Source organism: Rhyacophila brunnea, unplaced genomic scaffold (genome assembly GCF_057557595.1).
Source record: "Rhyacophila brunnea isolate RB1 unplaced genomic scaffold, BYU_Rbru_1.0 scaffold_20, whole genome shotgun sequence".
NCBI classification, from domain to species: domain Eukaryota; kingdom Metazoa; phylum Arthropoda; class Insecta; order Trichoptera; family Rhyacophilidae; genus Rhyacophila; species Rhyacophila brunnea.
Window position 1 is genome coordinate 15,552,255 of NW_028232860.1, and position 21,091 is coordinate 15,573,345.

General features: G+C 32.5%; 1 protein-coding gene across 1 annotated transcript in view; it reads right to left on the reverse strand.

Moving 5' to 3' along the window:
- LOC147071275 (uncharacterized) overlaps positions 1–21,091 on the reverse strand; it is a 329,897-nt gene that overhangs the window by 160,959 nt on the left and 147,847 nt on the right. Inside the window, exon 7 of the mRNA XM_085948056.1 lies at positions 5,220–5,364. Coding sequence (XP_085804182.1) covers positions 5,220–5,364 — 145 coding nt within the window. The remainder of the gene's footprint in view (positions 1–5,219; positions 5,365–21,091) is intronic.

Sequence of the window (21,091 nt, forward strand, 5' to 3'; positions counted from 1 at the left end):
CACGAATTAAAAATTGCACAATAATAATAATACTGCAAACATTATGTAGAGATTAATATACCTACTTGACATTTTACAGCTTTACTAAAACAAAAAGTATGTCTAATCCTATACTGCACTCAAAAAATGAATAGCCTTCAGTGTGAAAGGGTGCATTAAACGACCACAACTTGAAGCGCCGTGAGAATTAGCCCCAAAACCTGCCGCATAGATGAACAAAGTTCGGTGGAAGTAATTCGCAACAAGCAACTAGGGACCGAGAAGAATGTATGGAACAAGTGGAGGTCTTCATTCAGCAGTGGATCGACCCTGGCTGATCATGATGACTGATAAGTTTCACCTTTAATAATCAATAATACACACAGTAATAAAAACCTGACTTTTTTTTTTAGTTCTTTTAGATAAGTGTTGATTACTTCAAATAAAATATATTTAATTTCAGACTTCAAATTCGCATTAAAAATTGGTATATTTGAAGAAATAGAGATTTGGGAATTGTTGGTTTGGTGTTCTGTATCAGTTAGTTTATAGTTTGTTAGGTGGAATGAGAATTTTTTGAGATAAACGTATCCACGAAAAGGGCGCAGTGAGCATTGAAAAAGTATAGGAAACCATAGTCCATACTTTACCATTTGATACTTATAAATGAATAACCCGGGTGGTAAGCTAATCACATGAAAGACCTTACGACCTTATGAAATGACCTTAAATGTCCATATTATTGAATCGATACGACACATTAATGATTAAATCATCCACCCAAAAGGAATTACACGTAGAGTGCATTTGTGGATGACAGTAACAACCCGATAGTGCTCCCGGGAAAATAAAATAAACTACAGATTATTATTCCCGGAAAGCGAATTAAGGGCGGGTCGCGACCCCAACCGCTTTCAAACGGTAAATAGGACGCGCCCCAGATGCTGGAGAAGCGCTGCTCTCAATATGGGGTGCGTGAGCCGGGCGAGACGGTTGGAAATGGAAAGGATTGAGGTTACGCGAAATCGTCCTGTCAATTCGATTGTGCAACATTGAATATTGATTAAGTATTTCTTTCTGCCCTTTAGTGTATTTGATTTACCGATAGGAGTTGTATATGTGTTAATGTAGTGTAGTGTTTAACGTGGGTATCGAAAATTATGCTGTTTTTAAATTTGACAACGGTACGTAGGTACAAGTCTAATACAGTTAAGAGTTAAATAACGTCAATTTTGGATCTTTTTCAATGAGAAGATATTGTTATTACATCGCGTTAGCGAACAACAGCTGCTATGATTTAGTATGGGTGGTCGTAATGCACCTGCGAGTGAATTTGAACAGCGCAAATTAATAAATATTACTGTCAATTTTTATTTTATATAATTAATACACACTTAACTAAAAATAGTAAAACGATTTTAATTCAAAATTAAAATTACAATGTAAAATACGCGGTCATTGATTATTGTATTGTATTGTATTTTATAGATATTTTCTTTGGAATCAATAAAATTGTAACCGCACCATAACTCGATTCGAAGTTATGCACATTCTTATTTTATAGAAAAATCGATGATTTTTAACTGTAAAAAAAACTTAAAATCTACGATTCTTCAAAAATATTTACGGTAGCTTAGGAAAACATTTTTCTAACAACATTTTAATAATAAAAATAATCATAAACAGTAGGTACTTACTACTAAAAAAAATCGAATTTTCAATGAACGCACATTTTATAAAAAATATAGGTAGGTACATTTATTTTTGAATTAGAGACATATATATTGTCAATTATAATAAAAAAAAACATATCCGTAAACTGTATTAAATTACAATTGTTTTTTTTTCTTTCTACAAACGTTACTCTCACCAATTTTAAGACACTTTGTGTCCCGCCATTATCTCGCGCAATACAGAGCACACTTTTCAAGACACATTATAAATCCCGTTCTCACCAAGCCTCGAAAACCTGGACATTAACTGTGACATCTAAAAAACTTTGAATGCAAAATTCACCGCGGTATCTAAAGAAGTATAATGAAGATGATAATATAATCAACCGTGATTGATAGCCTAATATACAGGTATACAAATATGGTATGAAAGAAATATTCTTACTAATCATACAATTTTGATTTAAGAATATTGACAGGTGTTTCAGCTAACTGTAACAGGCAACTGCACACATCAGTGATATAATTATCAATCCAAAACATGTTAAGAATTTGTATGGAATTACACGCCACAATATGTTCAATAAAAGCTTTGCCATCCACAGGGCGCTTTCGCCAGATCGACAAAGGAGGCTAGCTAACACGGGCGAAGTGAAGCCTCTTACCAACAGCCGAAGCGCTGAAACACCACGCAAATAGCAAAGGACCGAGTGAGCTTTTATGACTGAAAAATCCGGGGAATACTTACGATTTTTCTTTTATCTACTGCATTACTTTCTTTAAAAGAGAGCGCACTAAAAAAAACTCGCCATCAAAGGGATGGCAGAGTTTTCCGGGCTAAGTGGCAATTCATTATCATCGTAATATTTTAATTTGACGACTTATATATTCATGATTTATGATTCGTAGTAGGTATAATATACGAATTTTTAAGTTAAGAAATCTGCCACTTACCTAATGAGGCGTAAATAAAATTGCCATGTCTATCATACATATTTTTACATTGTATTAAAACGAAACACAAAAATTATCGTCGACAAGTCTTTCCAACTGGGTTATATGTAAATCGTACGTATTATATTTTTCTGTACGAGTTGTAACGGGAAAAGATGGCCGTGTAGCATTGAGATTAGAAAAATAACGCGCTGTTCGTGGAGCATTGCAGAGTGATGTAATATTGATTGGGATCAAATATTGGATAATAGCGCTGTTATTATTATCAGATATTTAGTATGTAAGACTTGATATTTACGAGCATCCACTTACTAACCTATTTTTTATCATTCAGAATTGTACATATCTACTTACATATTATATAAGTACGCTATGATTGTAATTCTAATTTAATAACGTATCTATTTTCTTCTACCTTTCCCTTTGTATTGTGTTTTATTTATATATGCATTTATCTATCGACATCTATTTCCGATACAACAGCTTGCGGTGCACTGTGATACGGCCATCTGCATACGTAAAAATTTCCTGATAGCCAGAGACCAGTCGACAGTGCGTAAGGGGCCTAATAGTATATGCGTATGCCATAATGAAGTATTGATACCTTCAAAAATAATATGATTATTAGACTTTCTTGAACCTATACTATAATTAGATATAACAAATATGTCAGCAGTGACAATGACGAATTTTTATTTGGGTATCTATATAAAATTCTGTAGACCTGTAAAATATTTAAACATGTGATTTTATAGTAGGTACCTACATTTAAAATAATCCTATTTAATGGCAGTGATGTAGGTACAACTGCAAACACATAGTAAAAAAAGACAGTTTTAAATATGGAACAATTTGAACTTATGTGGTTTTACATCCGGAATAATAGAACAGTATAAAGATGTTTTGATAAATAATTAGACAGAACCAGCCAAGTCAATTTAAGTAAGGTAGGGTTTGCATTACTTGTTATATCCACATAATAAAATATGCAATAGGAAAGTAAAACATACAATTTAAAATACCTAATATAAATCTGAAAGATGAAAATAAGTATAATATTTATACTTAGATTTATTTACGTGCGTGAATATATTGATAAGTTAAAAATAAGCATTGTCCAAGACAGCAAAAATAATCACAAAAAGCTTGGTCGCCGTTATATGTAATTCGTATTCATTATTTGAAACTTTTACACATATACAGTAGCAAAAAATATAAGTAACCTCGTCCTCGCCGTGAAACAACCCTTACTGACGAGCTTTTGTGACGATTAGATTTCATTTAAAAAATCTAACTTCATACATTGTTAGCGTTACTTACATCCTTTCAACGTACCAAGCAAGATATTACATTAATTTACTGCAAAATTACACAAATCTAACTTTAAAAAAATGGGTAAATTATCCTAAAAATGAAGATTTTGAATTATTAATATATTTCTGCCGCACACTGTTGTCCATGATGTGTCTTTCAAGTTTACTATTAATGACCATTGACTTATAATTAATGAACAACGCACTCGTTACATACATTATCAATTGATATTAAATTGTAGACTTACACAGAATAGGACAACAAGCTATTAATATTCTCTTGTATGAATAATCTATTGTCATTATTCTGCGAACAAATAGTAATGAGATAATGTGAACCAGAATTTGCATATATTAAAAATCCTTCTAATGTAATAAGTAGAATTCATTTTTCAAACACAAACAAATTGGATGATCAAGGTGGTCTTGGATGCTTTTAACCCGATATGTATATATTGATAACCAATTTCAATAAGGAAACACCTCAAAATTTCAACGTTTTGAGTTAATAATGCCATTTGATGTAGAAATATCTTCTCATTACAATTCAGTAAAAGAGTAAAGAATTACTTCAAAACCCTTTCTGAGATTAATCATTAATTCAATTATATATTGGAATTTCTAAATTAATTCCTTATCTATTAAATAATTGTAAATTTAATTGTGCATTGCTGAATTCAATTAAACTAAACAAAAAGACATACATTTTCCTCAAAACTAAGGCTTTAAAATTAAAATAATAATTTCTGCAAAAAAATCAAACGCAATTATATTGGAACTAGGTTTTTTGAGTTGTTTCTCTATTGAAATAATATGGTATCGATATGCATGGTTATCATTAAATTTTCAGAAGCGATGTCCATTTATAAACCAATGTACTTCGAAAATCGAAAATACCAAAATACTATTTGTTGAAATAAAATTTAAAAAATATATATACCTGGAAACTGTAAAAAATATTAATTATCATTTAATATCCTGTAAAAAATACATATTGGTTAGTATAAACATTTATGTAATCAATAAGAGAGTTTTATACCTACCTTGCGTACTGTTTAACGAACGAGTACTTTCACGGTGAATTAACAATATTATAAAAAAATTGCTGCGATTAATATTGTTAAAAAAACACTTCCTGAAAAAAAGCCCGGGATTATTTCATTTTTCAAATAGGAATCCGAAATCAGTTTATACGTAAAGCAGTAATTAATTAGACGTATACCTGTAAAAAAGACATGTGTGAATTTTTTATTATTGAAATGCAGTGTAATATAATCATGCGATATGGAGAGTCTCCTACCTTACGACGTAGTTGACGCAGACGACGCTGAGCGGCTTCTGCTGCTTGTCCATCATCAGAGTGGCCTGGGTGATCAGCCAGGCGTATCCTCCACTCTTGGCCAGAAATCGGTACCGTCCGGTTTCGCACTGCCCCTTGGAGAACACTATAAATAAAAGAAAAAAATAATAATCAGTTGTCTAGCTAGCCAGTTGCGATCTAAAAGGAAAGCATTTTATCATATACTTAATGATAAGAAACTGCGATTAGTTTGGATTTAATATACGAAATATCCAAATGTCTAAACCCAAATTTAACTAAATTACGGCCTTATATTATAAACGTTAAACATGTTTACCCAGCACAGTATCTGAATGCGAAAAAAAAACAATAAATAATATCTACACAAGATTTAAAAATGCAACATCATTTGGAACAACATCAGAATTAAACATTATTGGGTCACCGTCTGGATTTCGATAGTTATTGGTGGAAGTCTCGTTCGGTGCAAATTTTATCTATGATTATTTCTAATATGTTTGTTTCTGATGTTGTTCCAAATTATGTATTAATTTAAACGTTTGTCTTATTATTGTATGTCATCTTACTCATCTTGTAAGCTGTAATATCATGTTATTTTTGTGTGTTTAATTAATAAATAAGTAATATATGTTCAGTTCAGTAGAGGTTTAATTCAAAGCCATCTGGAAGTAATATGAATCTGCCTATTTGAATGTTTAATCGTTCCTAATTTGATAATTCATTTGTTTTGATAATTGAACTGGCGTTTATGTGGTAGAAATTCATAACAATTGTTTTGACTGAGTGTGAAAACACAACACGGTCCATTTAGTAATGTCTACGAGTTTCAATTGTTTACGTAGATTGTAGAAGATTCAGAAATGTACCTACTACATAAGTCAAAATATAAAACAGTCAAAATACCTACGTATTTACAGCAGAATGAAAATTTATAACATTTAATTTAACAATGACATTAATCGTAAATGGTGTCAGGACACCACAAGTAAACTTATATACCGAATTAATTATCGAATTCATGTACGTAGGTAGCCATCTTAGAGTACACGACATCAAGCCTCTCGACCCTTTATAGATGGTAGATAATTTCGCCGGGGTGCGAATTTCAAATACATTTCTCTTTAGTTTCAATGTATATTTACAGCCTACTTTAGTACCTAATCTGTAATGAAAACCCGATTTCAATTAACAGACAAAACGATAGTGGGTCTCGCAAAGTAAGACAGTACAATCATGTTGTATTTCCATATTAAAAAAAGTTTTTTGTAGCCGAAGACGAAGACGAAGACATGTTCAAACACGCGCGTTAATATCATTTTACTCCCTACTTCAATTATAGTTTGTGAATTTATGGCTACGGCCGTATGTTGTAGCTTAACCACTGGGGAATGACAAAAGAAATGGCGTATTTCAAAAAAACACTACCTTATTCTTAGGTCAATAATTATTATAAAGCAATCATTATTCATAAGATGTTTATCACACTTGAATGGTCAAAGACATAGCTTATAATAAATATCTTTCGAATCATCTTCAAATGTGTTAATTTTGCCGATTTTTTGAATAATACAATGTCTAATTCTTGTCAAATTTGGGATCACAGAGATTATCAATATAATTTTTTATCGTGAATATTTTACAAAAATTATCTCATAATAAATTATGCTAATGGTTTTATAAATGCGTTTAAAAATTAATAAATGCAAAAAATCTTAATACCACTGCACAGTTATGTACCGAAATATGACTATATTCTAAAACATTAGAGCGAGAGGTTTAAAAGAATACTATTTTATGTAACAAAAATACTTTATGCAGTCATCAAATGTTTAAAATAACCATAAAGGATAATAAGGCTTCAAAATTATATAAATAGATTATCTACAACGTTTAAGGAGTGTCCAGGATCATGGTTTGAAAATACAATAAAAACTCAATTTTGACCTTGGACGAGCATGTCCCCCCTTAAGAATGCAATATTTTTAGACTTTGTCCGTGTGAAAAAAACTAGATAAAATATACACAATGAAAAAATATACTGATTCGTATTATTAATTTCCGTTTTAGTATAATCGCGCGTTTATCTAATCGTTTGAAATTATCGAAATGAAAGTCACGACCTACACGTTAATACCAATAATTTGTGTACTCGATAAGCTGTGCTAGTTTCCAGGCCAGTGGGTCTATTCTATACTTATCGACCGCTAAAGTGATAAAGTGATAAATATTATCAAACTTAGGGTAGGTTTGTATCAAAATATTAGCACTTATTGTAACAATTACACGAAGCTGGTTTTTATTGTTGCAATAAGTGCTATAATTTAACAGCACCTATCTTGCTGCTGTTAAAATATCGCACTTATTGCAACAATAAAAACCAGCTTCGTATAATTGTTACAATAAGTGCTAATATTTTGATACAAACCTACCCTAAGTTTGATACTATTTATTACTTTAGTGTTCGATAAGTATAGAATAGACCCACTGGTCTTAGAACAGGGTTCAATTATTGATCAGTACTTTCCTGTCATGCAATTTTATCAATATACTATTCATGAAATTTGATTTGATTTTGTTTGCTGGTAAAATGAAAAAAATATAATCTTGATTAGTAAACATAGTTACATTGTGTAGGTTATAACTAAAAAAGTTTTTTAAAGTAAAATAATCGTAATGATAATCACCCCCTCCCCAACGGTTTATAAGGGACAATAGAATATTCGTCTAGGGCAGGGGTCGGCAAACTCTTTGACCAAAAGAGCCAAATATGAGTACCACAACGGTTAAAAAAAAATTCGAGAGCCATGCATATATTTTTATAAATATGATTTATTTCAGTGAATGTTATTGTTTATTTATCGAGTGAAGAAGATTTTGCGAATAAAACTAACGCAAATAGGTATAAGTTTTTTTATTGTTGAAATTATAAATATAATTTTTACAGAAAATGAGTTACATACAATTTTCACGCATTCCTTAAAAAACTAATGTGGACAATGACCTTCCTTGCATTTTTTTGGAGAGTGTCTGTATGTTTGGTATATAACTTGTCAGTGGCGAAGACTCCATACTAGGCGATTATTTAAAGCCTACCTTCTTAAGAAAAATAGTTTTTATTTTCATATTAACGTATTTATATAATCACAAATAATAATATATTCAATATGCCCCAAAGACATTTATCGTATAATTGTCATAATTTTACGATCTTTTCCCATATTTCAATAAGCACCATCTATGGCATCTCTTGAAAGTTTAAAAAAATAAAACACGCCGCGTTTCACTTCACATATTGTATAGGATTATTTTTGCGTTAATCGACGGGTTTTTCAATATGAAGTTTTTTTCTCATAATTTCAAAATGTCTGGCGTCCCGCATACAAATGTGCAAGCTGTTTCGTTAGCGCTTGCGTCGCGAGAGCGCATTTATTCAAAATAATTAATAAAAAGATAATTTAAAAAAATAATTTCTATGCCATTAAATCACATAAATATGTATTGATAAAAATATAAAATAATTTATCTCGTGATTTTTATTTATTCATTAGTTCACTCGTTAGACAATTTAGATATCTGATATTGTACCTACCTAAGTCTGTGTTTTAAATATAGAAGTATTTTAAAATGTCTAGTTTTACGGGTTAAATTATAAATTGTTATGGAACATAATACATATACAACAACGGATATTTTCATACATGATAGGTAATATATTTTGAGCGTATGTTACGTTTATAAATGTTTAGGAAAATACATAAGTAATTCAAGCTAATTGCTTAGTTTTATGAACTAATTATAACAAACCAATTAAGCTTTTGAAATTTCTACGTTTTAGCGTACCTATTCATATTGGGTTATCTTCTTATTTCCCGCAAATATATCTGACATGCATGGTTACTACCACAGCCTACCTCTTTCAAAAAGTCACCCTTCGCCACTGTAACTTGTAGTTTTCAATTTTAGGCGCGACTCCAAATTCTCATCGGTTATTTGGCTTCTCTAAATGCTATTTATATTGTTCATATTTGAAAATGATTGTTCACATACATATTATGTAGACTCGAATATGAGTTCGGAAAGCTATACCATGTATTAAAAATCGTAGTATCTACCTTATTATGTAGATCTTTTAGAGCGCCCCGCTGTGTTGTGAAATTAAATTGCATTTTTCTCTCTCCAAATCCTCAATTTTGGTGGCAAGACTTACAAATTTGGAGCTATTTAACTCTTTGCTTGTTAAATCCACAAAAAAAAATCTATTTCAAAAGTGCTCGTGTCAATATGAAATGGAGAAAAATTTTGTCGACTTTTGCAATGGACGGATTTAAAACGACAACAATTATACCTTTTTTGTAAAAAAAAAATGTGAATTGGGAATTTGGCAAAGAACGGCACGCCAAAACCCAAAGAGCCGCATGTGGCTCGCGAGCTGCGATTTACCGACCCCTGGTTAGGGCCTCGCGCTTTCTAGCCATTTTTTAATGTAAGTATACAATATTAATGAAAATTAACATGGTACAATATTTTACTTTGATTTCTACACAATTTAGTGTTTTGCCTGTTATGAGAAATGTCTCGTAACAGACAATATTGATACGAATCTACTATAAGTAAAATTAAGTAATATTTAGGTCAGGTTAAATGTGACGTGATGGTAATCGAATAATGTAAACGAATTTTGTATAAGTATGTTAGCACAAATGGATTTGGGTGTTTTATTCCTGGGACGACACGTTCGTATGTATGAACATATATGACATTTCAATTACGCGTCGCATATAATCCAGCTAGTGGTGACAATGGGTTAATCAGAACTTTAATAACCAAAATCATACCTATTCATTCAACGCCAAGTCCAGTGGAGAATCATTAATTTAATATATTCCATTGAACAAGTTTTTAAATTGTAACATTCGTTATTTTATTTAAAAAATATTTATACACGTTGAAACTAACATTTCGAGAGCCATCTTGGAATCAGAGCAAAATAATACTCACTGATTCAAAATCAAGTAAAATCACAGCAAATATTAACGGATTTTGAGATAACCTCGACGCATAATCTGTTAGTATGGTAAAGGTCAGCTAGGGGCCAACAGGTAGATTGCGTAGCAATTTTTGGCCGATTGTAGACGTATTTGTAATTTAGCTAACGCATGGGATGTTGCGAAATTTCATAAATAATGTACTTAAGTACAGATATTTCCATTTATTTGCTTAGGCAAATGAGCTTTATCTTATTTTAAATTAGCGAAGACAAATCACCGTTCGATGTGCACTGATTTCCATAACAAACATTTATTAAAATTGTCCTTATCGGCATGCATATTCCACTATGAACGATTTGTGGCAGATATTAAGACACACTTTGTTTTTATAAAATGTGTGTATAATTTTCTTTTACTTTTATTTAGCGAGTAAATTCCGCTCATTTTGTGAATTTGATGATAGACAGATCACTAATTTCTTGGAAACAGCCGATCGCAAAAACTAACAAGCTGACCACCCCTGGTAATGGCGAAGGGTGGAAGCAGGCTGTGGAGATTTGACATAAATAGTGCACACTAAAAATTATCAGTCATGTGTATTTTTGTTTTAATTTAACTAATGACGCAGCCATACTAGACTGACGTGTCGTGTCGTGATGCATCAGAAGCACATCGGATGCCTATATTTTGTATGAAGGCGTGCACACTATTCTGACGCCAGTATTATTCAAAAGATAGGCTTCCGATATGCTTCTGATGCATCACGACACGATATGTCAGTCTAGTATGAATCCGGCGTAAGAATACAAATTGCATGTGGTATTGGTTAGTTTGTAAAATTCAATTAAACCTTGCCTGAACCAAACCATAATAGTAGAGGTAGGCTGTGAAGATCCGACAAATACAATAGGTATCTACACACATTGCAAGTCATAGTTTTTGTTTTTAATTGAACTAAGAATAACAGTCGCAGATGGTTTTAAAATTCGATTAAAGCCTGCCAACCAAATAATAAAAGATACAAATATTCTTCTCTCTGTAAAATATTGAAAATTATATATAATTTCATAGCATTTCTAACATCAATTGTGGTTTACTTTGGGCAGGGTTTAATAGAATTTAAAAACTAGCCAAAAACATCTGCAATCTGCATTCTAAGTTCAATGAAAACAAATAAGCATGACTGACAAAGTTTAGTTTGAACTATTTATATCAGATTTCTACAGCATACTTCCACCCTTCGACACTGATCCCTGGTATAGGTAAATCATTCTAAAATGGCATCATATGCGATTCTATAGTGCATTGGCGTTGTACAATGCTTTTTTTAATGCTAGCAAATAATACCACTATAACTGCAAATCGCTTTTGTGGTACCCATGGTGCCACTGTAGAATAATTTATCTAAACATAATATACCTAGCTACATTTCCCGGCACCCACAAAAGTGAGTTCGCCATACGTACTATTTTTTAAATGTATACAAAAACAAAAGGAATTTTCCAAGTAGATAGTAACTTAGTAAAACACTGAGCTAAATAAAGAAGCAAGCAAAAACATGATTAGGACTCAACGACTCTCGAAAGACTTCAAACGTACAGTTCCGTTTTTCCGGCGAAATAGAGTAGACATTTTTCATGAACTAGGTAGGTACCTACATTGAGAGTTTCAGAGACGCGGGGTGAAAGGTTGACGAAAGGTTGACGAAAGGGTAACAGAGGATACGTCGGGGGTGGCTGACCTACGCCAGTCGTGGGGGTGGTGGGGTTCATTTGTTTCGAGTTATTAATGATACGGAAGCTGCGGCCGGAGCTTAAAGCTCGGCTCTTAAATATTAATTGGCTTGTTGCATATTGTGATTATTCGGTTACAGGCTGAGAGAATTTTGGAAGTTTGAAGGTTAAAACAACAGTTAAAATATTTATATAAAAAAACAGCGGTGTTAAACACATTCAACGGAGCAGTCAAAACTTTATATAACTGTAATAAAGTAAATTATCATCCTAAATGCCATTTGGAGCGACCGTTTCCATATTGCAGTGTGGAAGGTATTAGGGACACATCAAGAAAATTCTTTTACGGCGCACTAAAATTTTGTCAACTTTTACGCAGACAGTGGATTTTGTCGGATAATTCAATAATTTTTAATGGGGGTTTTAATTGTTCTGCTTTCTAAAAACCGATAAGTATTTCGGTATTTATGAATACCGAGAACCCGGTTATTTGCAAACCCTAGTCCTGAGCGCACATTTGATCAATCTTGGATGCGGTTGCTAAGGGTGGCAAAGTTCGTAATGCTAAGGCGAATATAAAGATAAATTAGAATAGGCGATGCTAAACTATTATAATAATTAGAATATTTAGATGAACAATCATAAAAAATCTCCTTAATATGCTATACGTACACAATTACAAAACGATAGGACAAGTCGCCAAAGACCATGGTAATAAGCAAAAGTTTACAGCCAACATCTTTCAAACCACTAACGTACAGAATAATATGTTATCTATGTCTACCAATTCAACCACATTTAAAGATACTTAAGGCTTGTCCGGATGGCGCGATTAGACTCACGCGTAAATAATCACGGGTGTGTAAAAACATGTGACCTCATTGAGTCGTCCACATGCACTTGCGACGTGTCACCTCTCGCGCGTGGTCGGCGTACAGGTGACTTTATTGAGCCGTCCATATTCAATCGCAGCGAAACACGCGTCATCTGGAAAAGCTTTTAGAGGAATCGCCATTCTACTTAGCACATTCGGCGTACTTCCAGGGACTTAATAATTTTGGTATTTTCTGTTTCTTATTATTTAAGTAATACATTTTTTTACTGTTTATCTAAAACTGTTTATACCTATTTCTTTGTTTTTTTAATACTGCTCAATACTTATATAATATATTTTTTTCATGCGATGTAGTGAACGTCTTGAATTAGTAATTTGTAAAGTTCATTATATGTACCTATATCAATAAACCTGAATATAAATCGAATTCAAATTAAGTGTTGTAATCGAAAAAGCTCATTACACTTAATTCGCGACAAAGTAAAACTGACTTGCTGGCCTTGATCAAATAATACCTATGTATATTACTTACATTAGGTATTAATTAGGTATTCACTTCATTATGATATATTACAGAATTACACTAATCTAGATATGGTAAAAGTTGAAACTTACAAACACATTACCATCCCCTGAAAAACTTTTCTATGATTTCGTCGACCCGACCAGTATGTTACCAGTGGGGTGCGTGGGTGACGGGGTCGCACGGGTGCATCACACCGGTTCCCGGTTCGACGTCCGGGGCGGCCACTGACGCGCCAAAGTGCGACGGCCGCCGCGTGCATTTTTTGACCCCCACTTTTGTGTATGCTACAATATAACGTAATGTTTGTTACGTAACACGAATGGGGGTTCGACAAGGATGCCGGGTGATGCAATTGGTAGTAGTGGGTTCGGTGTTATATGCTTTGACAGATAGGGTGCCACTGGGAAATAGTAAACTCTTTTTGCCTGGGAAAAGATAAACTACTTAAGGGGGGACATGCTCGTCGAAGGTCAAAATTGAGTTTTTATCGTATTTTCAAACCATGATCCTGGACACTTCTTAAACGTTGTAGATAATCTATTTATATAATTTTGAAGCCTTTTTATCCTTTATAGTTATTTTAAACATTTGATGACTGCATAAAGTATTTTTTTTACATAAAATAGTATTCTTTTAAACCTCTCGCTCTAATGTTTTAGAATATAGTTATATTTCGGTACATAACTGTGCAGTGGTGTTAAGATTTTTTACATTTATTAATTTTTAAACGCATTTATAAAACCATTAGGATAATTTATTACGAGATAATTTTTGTAAAATATTCACGATAAAAAATTATATTGATAATCTCTGTGATCCCAAATTTGACAAGAATTAGGCATTTTATTATTTAAAAAATCGGCAAGATTAACACATTTGAAGATGATTCTAAAGATACCTATTATAAGCTATGTCTTTGACCATTCAAGTGTGATAAACATCTTATGAATAATGATTGCTTTATAATAATTATTGACCTCAGAATAAGGTAGTGTTTTTTTGAAATACGCCATTTCTTTTGGCATTCCCCAGTGGTTAAGCTACAACATACGGCCGTAGCCATAAATTAACAAACTATAATTAAAGCAGGAAATAAAATTATGTTAACGCGCGTCAATATCATTTTACTCCCTACTTTAATTATAGTTTGTTAATTTATGGCTACGGCCGTATGTTGTAGCTTAATCACTGGGGAATGACAAAAGAAATGGCGTATTTCAAAAAAACACTACCTTATTCTTAGGTCAATAATTATTATAAAGCAATCATTATTCATAAGATGTTTATCACACTTGAATGGTCCAAGACATAGCTTATAATAAGTATCTTTAGAATCATCTTCAAATGTGTTAATCTTGCCGATTTTTTAAATAATAAAATGCCTAATTCTTGTCAAATTTGGGATCACAGAGATTATCAATATAATTTTTTATCGTGAATATTTTACAAAAATTATCTCGTAATAAATTATCCTGATGGTTTTATAAATGCGTTTAAAAATTAATAAATGTAAAAAATCTTAACACCACTGCACAGTTATGTACCGAAATATGACTATATTCTAAAACATTAGAGCGAGAGGTTTAAGGTGACGCATCAGTGAAACGCCAAATAATTTTCAACTGTACGGGCGACGAAATTTTGGACTCGCTGCCATTCACTGAGAGAAAGTTGACCCAGGAACACGTCACTTTGCTGCGTGATGGCGACGGGTCAATTAATTCTAAAATCGTGTAAAGATGACTAAAAACGTTACTCATTTACTTTAAAAAGAAAACATGTCAATGAATATATTATTATTGTTACTAATAGAACAATAAACAGAACATAAAATAGACGTATGTTGGATTTATATGACAATTAATATTTCGTTTGACAGGCGTCATTTTCACCCGCCACCCGCAATCCGCGCATCGCCTAGCGACGATCTTTTTAGACCGTGCCTCAACTAATGCATGGCCTTAAAAGAATACTATTTTATGTAACAAAAATACTTTATGCAGTCATCAGATGCTTAAAATAACCATAAAGTATAATAAGGCTTCAAAATTATATAAATAGATTATCTACAACGTTTAAGGAGTGTCCAGGATCATGGTTTGAAAATACGATAAAAACTCAATTTTGACCTACGACGAGCACGTGGGCCGTTAAATACAATTATTTTATGTTCTCAACGATGATGCTGATAGTGCCGCAGGCGGAATACTTCGAATAAGGAGGCTTACTTTCAGAAAATAATTTATAATAAAAAATAATGTTTGGTTCAAACCAAACCTAATATTTATGTTAATGGTGTAAAAATAAAAAAAACTAAATTACTAAACACAAAAATTAGATACATAATTTCAAAATACCTCATAAACATACTAGAAAAAAATTTAAAAAAATACGACGCACGCAGGAGCCGAACCTGCACCCATCGGATTCGGAATGGTGTTAGTATCATTTAAAAGTAAGGTTACCAACACTTAAACGAGTCGTCGCCTACACTGCCACAAGAATTTGACACGATTTTAACGAATAAAATCAATTATTAACCAACGTCAGGAATCTCTTGCTAATAATTTAATAACATTTTTTTTTATTAAACGATAAAAAATAATGTTTGGTTCAAACCAAAACTTAATATTTATGTAAATGGTGTAAAAATAAAAAAAAAAATAATTAATGTTAATTAATTACAGTCATATCTCACAAAAAAATAGAACTTAAACAATATAAAAAGATACATAATTTGAAAATACCTCATAAACATACTAGAAAAAAATTGAAAAAAAATACGAAGCACGCAGGAGCCGAACCTGCACCCATCGGATTCGGAACGGTGTTAGTATCATTTAAAAGTAAGGTTACCAACACTTAAACGAGTCATCGCAGTACACTGTACATCAGTACACTGCCACAAGAATCTGACACGATTTTAACGAATAACATCAATTAGTAGCCAGCGTCAGGAATCTCTTGCTAATAATTTAATAACAATTTTTTTTATTGAACGAATAATTTATACAAGATTTGAGAATGAAGCATACTTAAATATTGAACATACATATTTTGTTATATACCTATACTTACTTACACAATTATGTAGGAACCTATGTTCAACAATCTTGTGACGTATAAAATATATTTGAATAAAAAAATAGTTTAAATATACTTATACACTTTAATATCTACCCACTTCATTCTACCCCCTCCACCCCCTCCACACCATCATCATACTTCATCGCAAAATCTTTTACCGCTCTGTTTAAATTACGCCTCATGTTTGGACCGCGATTCTATAAAAAATAATTCGTTGAAAATATTGTCAATGCCAGTGTAATGTTTACATGGGCTAATAGAAATAATTTTATATCTTATTGGTTTTGAGACGTCACATTTTCTAAAAATACCCCCCTCCCAACCCTTTTGGTCATGAATATATGGATGACCCTTAAGATACAAAAACTTTCGCAAAACACAATTTTGCATTGCTTTTCTTCATTCTGCATGCATAGTATAACTTCATTTCACTTCCGTCAAAATATTTCATTTAAATAATTCGAAATTCAAATTCTCAGTGTGCTTGTCGTGCAAGAGCCAGATGACTTATTTCGTAAACGTCAAGTTTCTTCTCTACCAAGAGAGGGTTGAAATGAGAAGGGGGTTACCGGAAATAGAATTGCAAGCAGTAAAACTCCAGGTTAGCTGAGATAGTCAGATGAGTGTTACAGAGTCAATGGCACTCAGCGACTAAGAAGCCGCAGCCAGGAGATGGAGGTGCCAGGGACCCTTATCTTATTAGTTCCATACTTAAATATTATAATTTATCTTGTATTAAAAAGTGGATTAGATTTTTTTTTTATAATATTTATTTTTTCAATCAGTCTGGCATATAATTAGAGGGAGTCTATTATCGTAGTATGATATTACACGTATACACACTTCTATTTCAAAAAAATAAATAATAAACAGGCTCATTGAAACGCGGCGCCATCTTTGATAGATAATTTGACGTTTCGATAATGTACGAGATAGTTGCCAAGTTCAGGATAATATTATGGTCAGATGTAGGGATTGCAATACTTGTTCAAAACCGGTATCCCAATATTTTTGAATACCGAAATACCGGTATTAAAAATCAGACAAAACTGATATATTCGGTATTGAATGTTGAAACAACACGTATTAATTGACATAAAAGGTTTAACAGGACTGTAAGTTTTTTGTCAACTTACGCGATGTCTAATTTACTTCCGTTGCCCTTATAAATCCCTGGTGAACAGCAATGACACGTGCAGATTTGCGAAATACATTTGCATTATAGGTAGTTTCTTCCTTAATTTTAAATGTATCCTAATGTTTCGCCATACTATCTGAAATCGCGGTAAAATATTATTTTAAGAATCCCGGTATTCAATAGGAAATACCGGTATTGATACTTTCATTCGGTATTGAAATCCCTAGTCAGATGGGGAAAAAATAAAGACAATTTTGGAATGCACACGTGAGAGGGACATGCGAAATTAGGATCTCACAAATCTTTTTACGGAACTATGATTTTAATTTCCTTGCCCCGAAACATGGCAGAATGCATTTACAGGATTAAATATTTGGACTTGATAAAACATGTTGTGACAAAGCGGTCACTGCTCGAGAAAGAAAGACACTGTGTTTGTCAAAAGACAATGACCATTTAGAGAAGTTCTCACTTGATTACAGAGTTACTAATTTTTAAATTCGAACAGGATGTTGTCACAAGACTATCTTCTAAGATAATAATTGATATTTATGAATTTTCTGACGCTTTCTTCATGGTGGTAATAGTACCATATTATGTTTTTTTTCCACAGCCAGCGGGACGCGGTATATATTCGTTGGGTGGGTATCCACGAGCAACGCTATTTAACTAGGGTGGGAACCAGCTTAGTCAACATGGCGTAATGATTGCCTATCTGAAAATTTGGTTTATTATGTGAATAGAGATCGGCACAATTTCATATTCAGGTCGCGACTTAATATAATATTCTACGCCCCTGAGTTACGAATGGTTGGTTGATAGCATAAAGTTTCAAAAAAACAAAGGGAAAAAATGTAAACTTTTTAATAAAAAAACTTTATTATTTTTATAAGTTTGAACATAAGTTGGTAGTTAAGAATGTATAATCACAATGGAATTTTTAATTTCTCCCGAAGTCGTAGACAGCTGTCAGTGGGATATGAACGTATGTATATATATACATACCATTGACTTGTTAATGAACGAACACGACCACAGATGTAAGACCTGAATACAAAAAAGGATAAGATAGCTCAATAAGACAAAGACGTGAACACGGATATAAACTCTTCTTTCAATATAATAATTATGTAGAATTCACTTTTCGACGACATGAAAATATATTGTAATTTGTACCTATTTACATATTATTATCTAGCAATATTTAAAAAAAAAATCAAAATAAGACAATGCTGTAATCGCAATGCCATCAACCCGGATTTGCAGTATGCAACCTTAGTGCACACTTAGGTATAGTTCATTTCTCAATCACTTAAGTGTAACCAAATGTATAGACATTACATACAGTCATTTGATATGCTGCATCAAATTATACCGTGTGTAAAAGTCTGAAGATGGCGAAATCTAATATTGATTGGCATAAGTATAAGTTTTCAATTTATTGTATATTATTTTTAATGTTAAATGTACACCTACCTAATCAATTAACGCCAGGCAGCCTTATCAAATATTTTTGTTATGAGGCCCAATTACATTAGTTTAGTGAAACAGTAGTGTACTAATAGACGAGAAATTATGAAAACACCCAGGTTTTGAGAAAATCACATAAATATTGTGACCACATCGAGAATCGAAACCGGAGTCCCGGATGAAAGGCCAGTTCCTTATGCATTGGACTAAGAGGGCTGCCTATATCCATGTAGGTATTAATTTTGTTCAGGTTATGAGATTAGTTTATTGAACTTAAGCACGTTTTGGATTCGAGGTGACAAGTGAAATCATTTTACATTTTGGACGCATTTCGCCATGCACGTTTTCTGCGATGCACTTTGAAAATATTATGCAATCACACGAACTCAATTTTTATGGAGAAGATAAAGACTTGTATGTTTCAATATTTCATGTATTCAAATACTGTGAGGATAGAATGCAATATGCAAAACAACTGTTTATTTTTCAATATACATTCGGCCTTCGCTTTGATAACCATGAACATTTTTATCGTCTACTTTTCTATTTCCACATACAATATTGCACTTTTAAGGCAATACACGCAATACATACAGAAAAAATTTACTATGTACTAATAAATTAATATCATCATCATGAGCCGTAACTCCGTCCACTCTTCTCGGTCCCTTGTCCTTCGCTGTCACGGACATCCACCGAACTTTGTGGGTTCGTCTGTCTATACAGAAGATTTTAGTATGCCCCTGTGGTCGTTTAGTCCCCTTTGAGTACCACTGTATAACAGCATTTGTCCACTGCCATTTTATCACATCGCGTACCCTTGTCTGCTTCCTAATCCATAAGTTAATTTTGCGGTCTTTCCGCGTTATGATTTAATATATCTACCATAAATTATTTCAATGGATTTTTTACTAATATTTTTACTAATATCTTGTCGCTCCTGTGTGGATGCTTTTTCAATAAAAACAATTAATACGGAAACAAGTTAACGTGTATTGCTTTTCCAAACTTCAATTAGCCAAGTGAAGTGTGTTGCTGATTATTAGATGTTATCAACTTGAGTGAGGGCATTACTTTATACATGAATAAATAATTTGTTGTAAATATATTTTGAAAGAAAGAAACGAGGGTCCTTTATGTAATTTGCAATTATATTATGCATACATACTTTGGAAAAAATGTTCAGTTTAGCTGACAGCGGTTGTTGATCGGTGATTTACTAGTTTTAGATGCCAGATCGGCCATAAGACTTATTGCATTCTTGGGACTAAGAGGGCGGAGGAAATCTATAGCATATAGCGAAGAATATAAGTTTCCCGGATGAAGCCAAAATCTATATTATAGGGTCGGAAGGTGATATTATGTTAACACATTTTTTAATAACATACGTGGATCATCTGAATTACCATATAAGTATATATTTGTCGTGGATTACCTGTAACGCATGAGAATGTGTGAGAGACCGAAACAGGGAGAAGGCGTATTAAACGTATACGTATAAATGCAAATTCTAAATATGAAAAATCGGAGATATCGTTAATTTTAATCGGGTTGTGAAAGAAAACAAATGATAGGTTCTTTCGCAATAGTTTGTTGAACAGGTGCTTATAGTGCGGTAATATCATATCGAGTGATTAGAGTAGGTACCTATCAAGAAATTAGTGTGTTATCCAAGAGATTTAAGGGCAATTATACTACAAGTATGGTGCTGTAACCTACTGTAACATTAGGCAACATACACAATCAATCAAAAAATAGAAACATTATAGATGAGGAAGAACCATCAGTTAGGCATCGTAAATCGTGAAGTATTATTCGCTAAATAAAAAAACTTTATTAAATTATTTGTAAGTCCAAGTAGGTTATAAAAACTAAATAATGGCGTGATCCATGATGTTGGTTAGTAATTAAGGAATGAATTGATACCTACCTTAATTTAATACAGAAAAAAACATATAGCCAACATTGTAACGCAATTTGATACGTATTTTATGTGAGGACAAGTAATTAAAATCGTAGAAATTAAGTAGGATATCCGTGACTTAATTGGAAAAGCACACTGGCGCGAATCCAG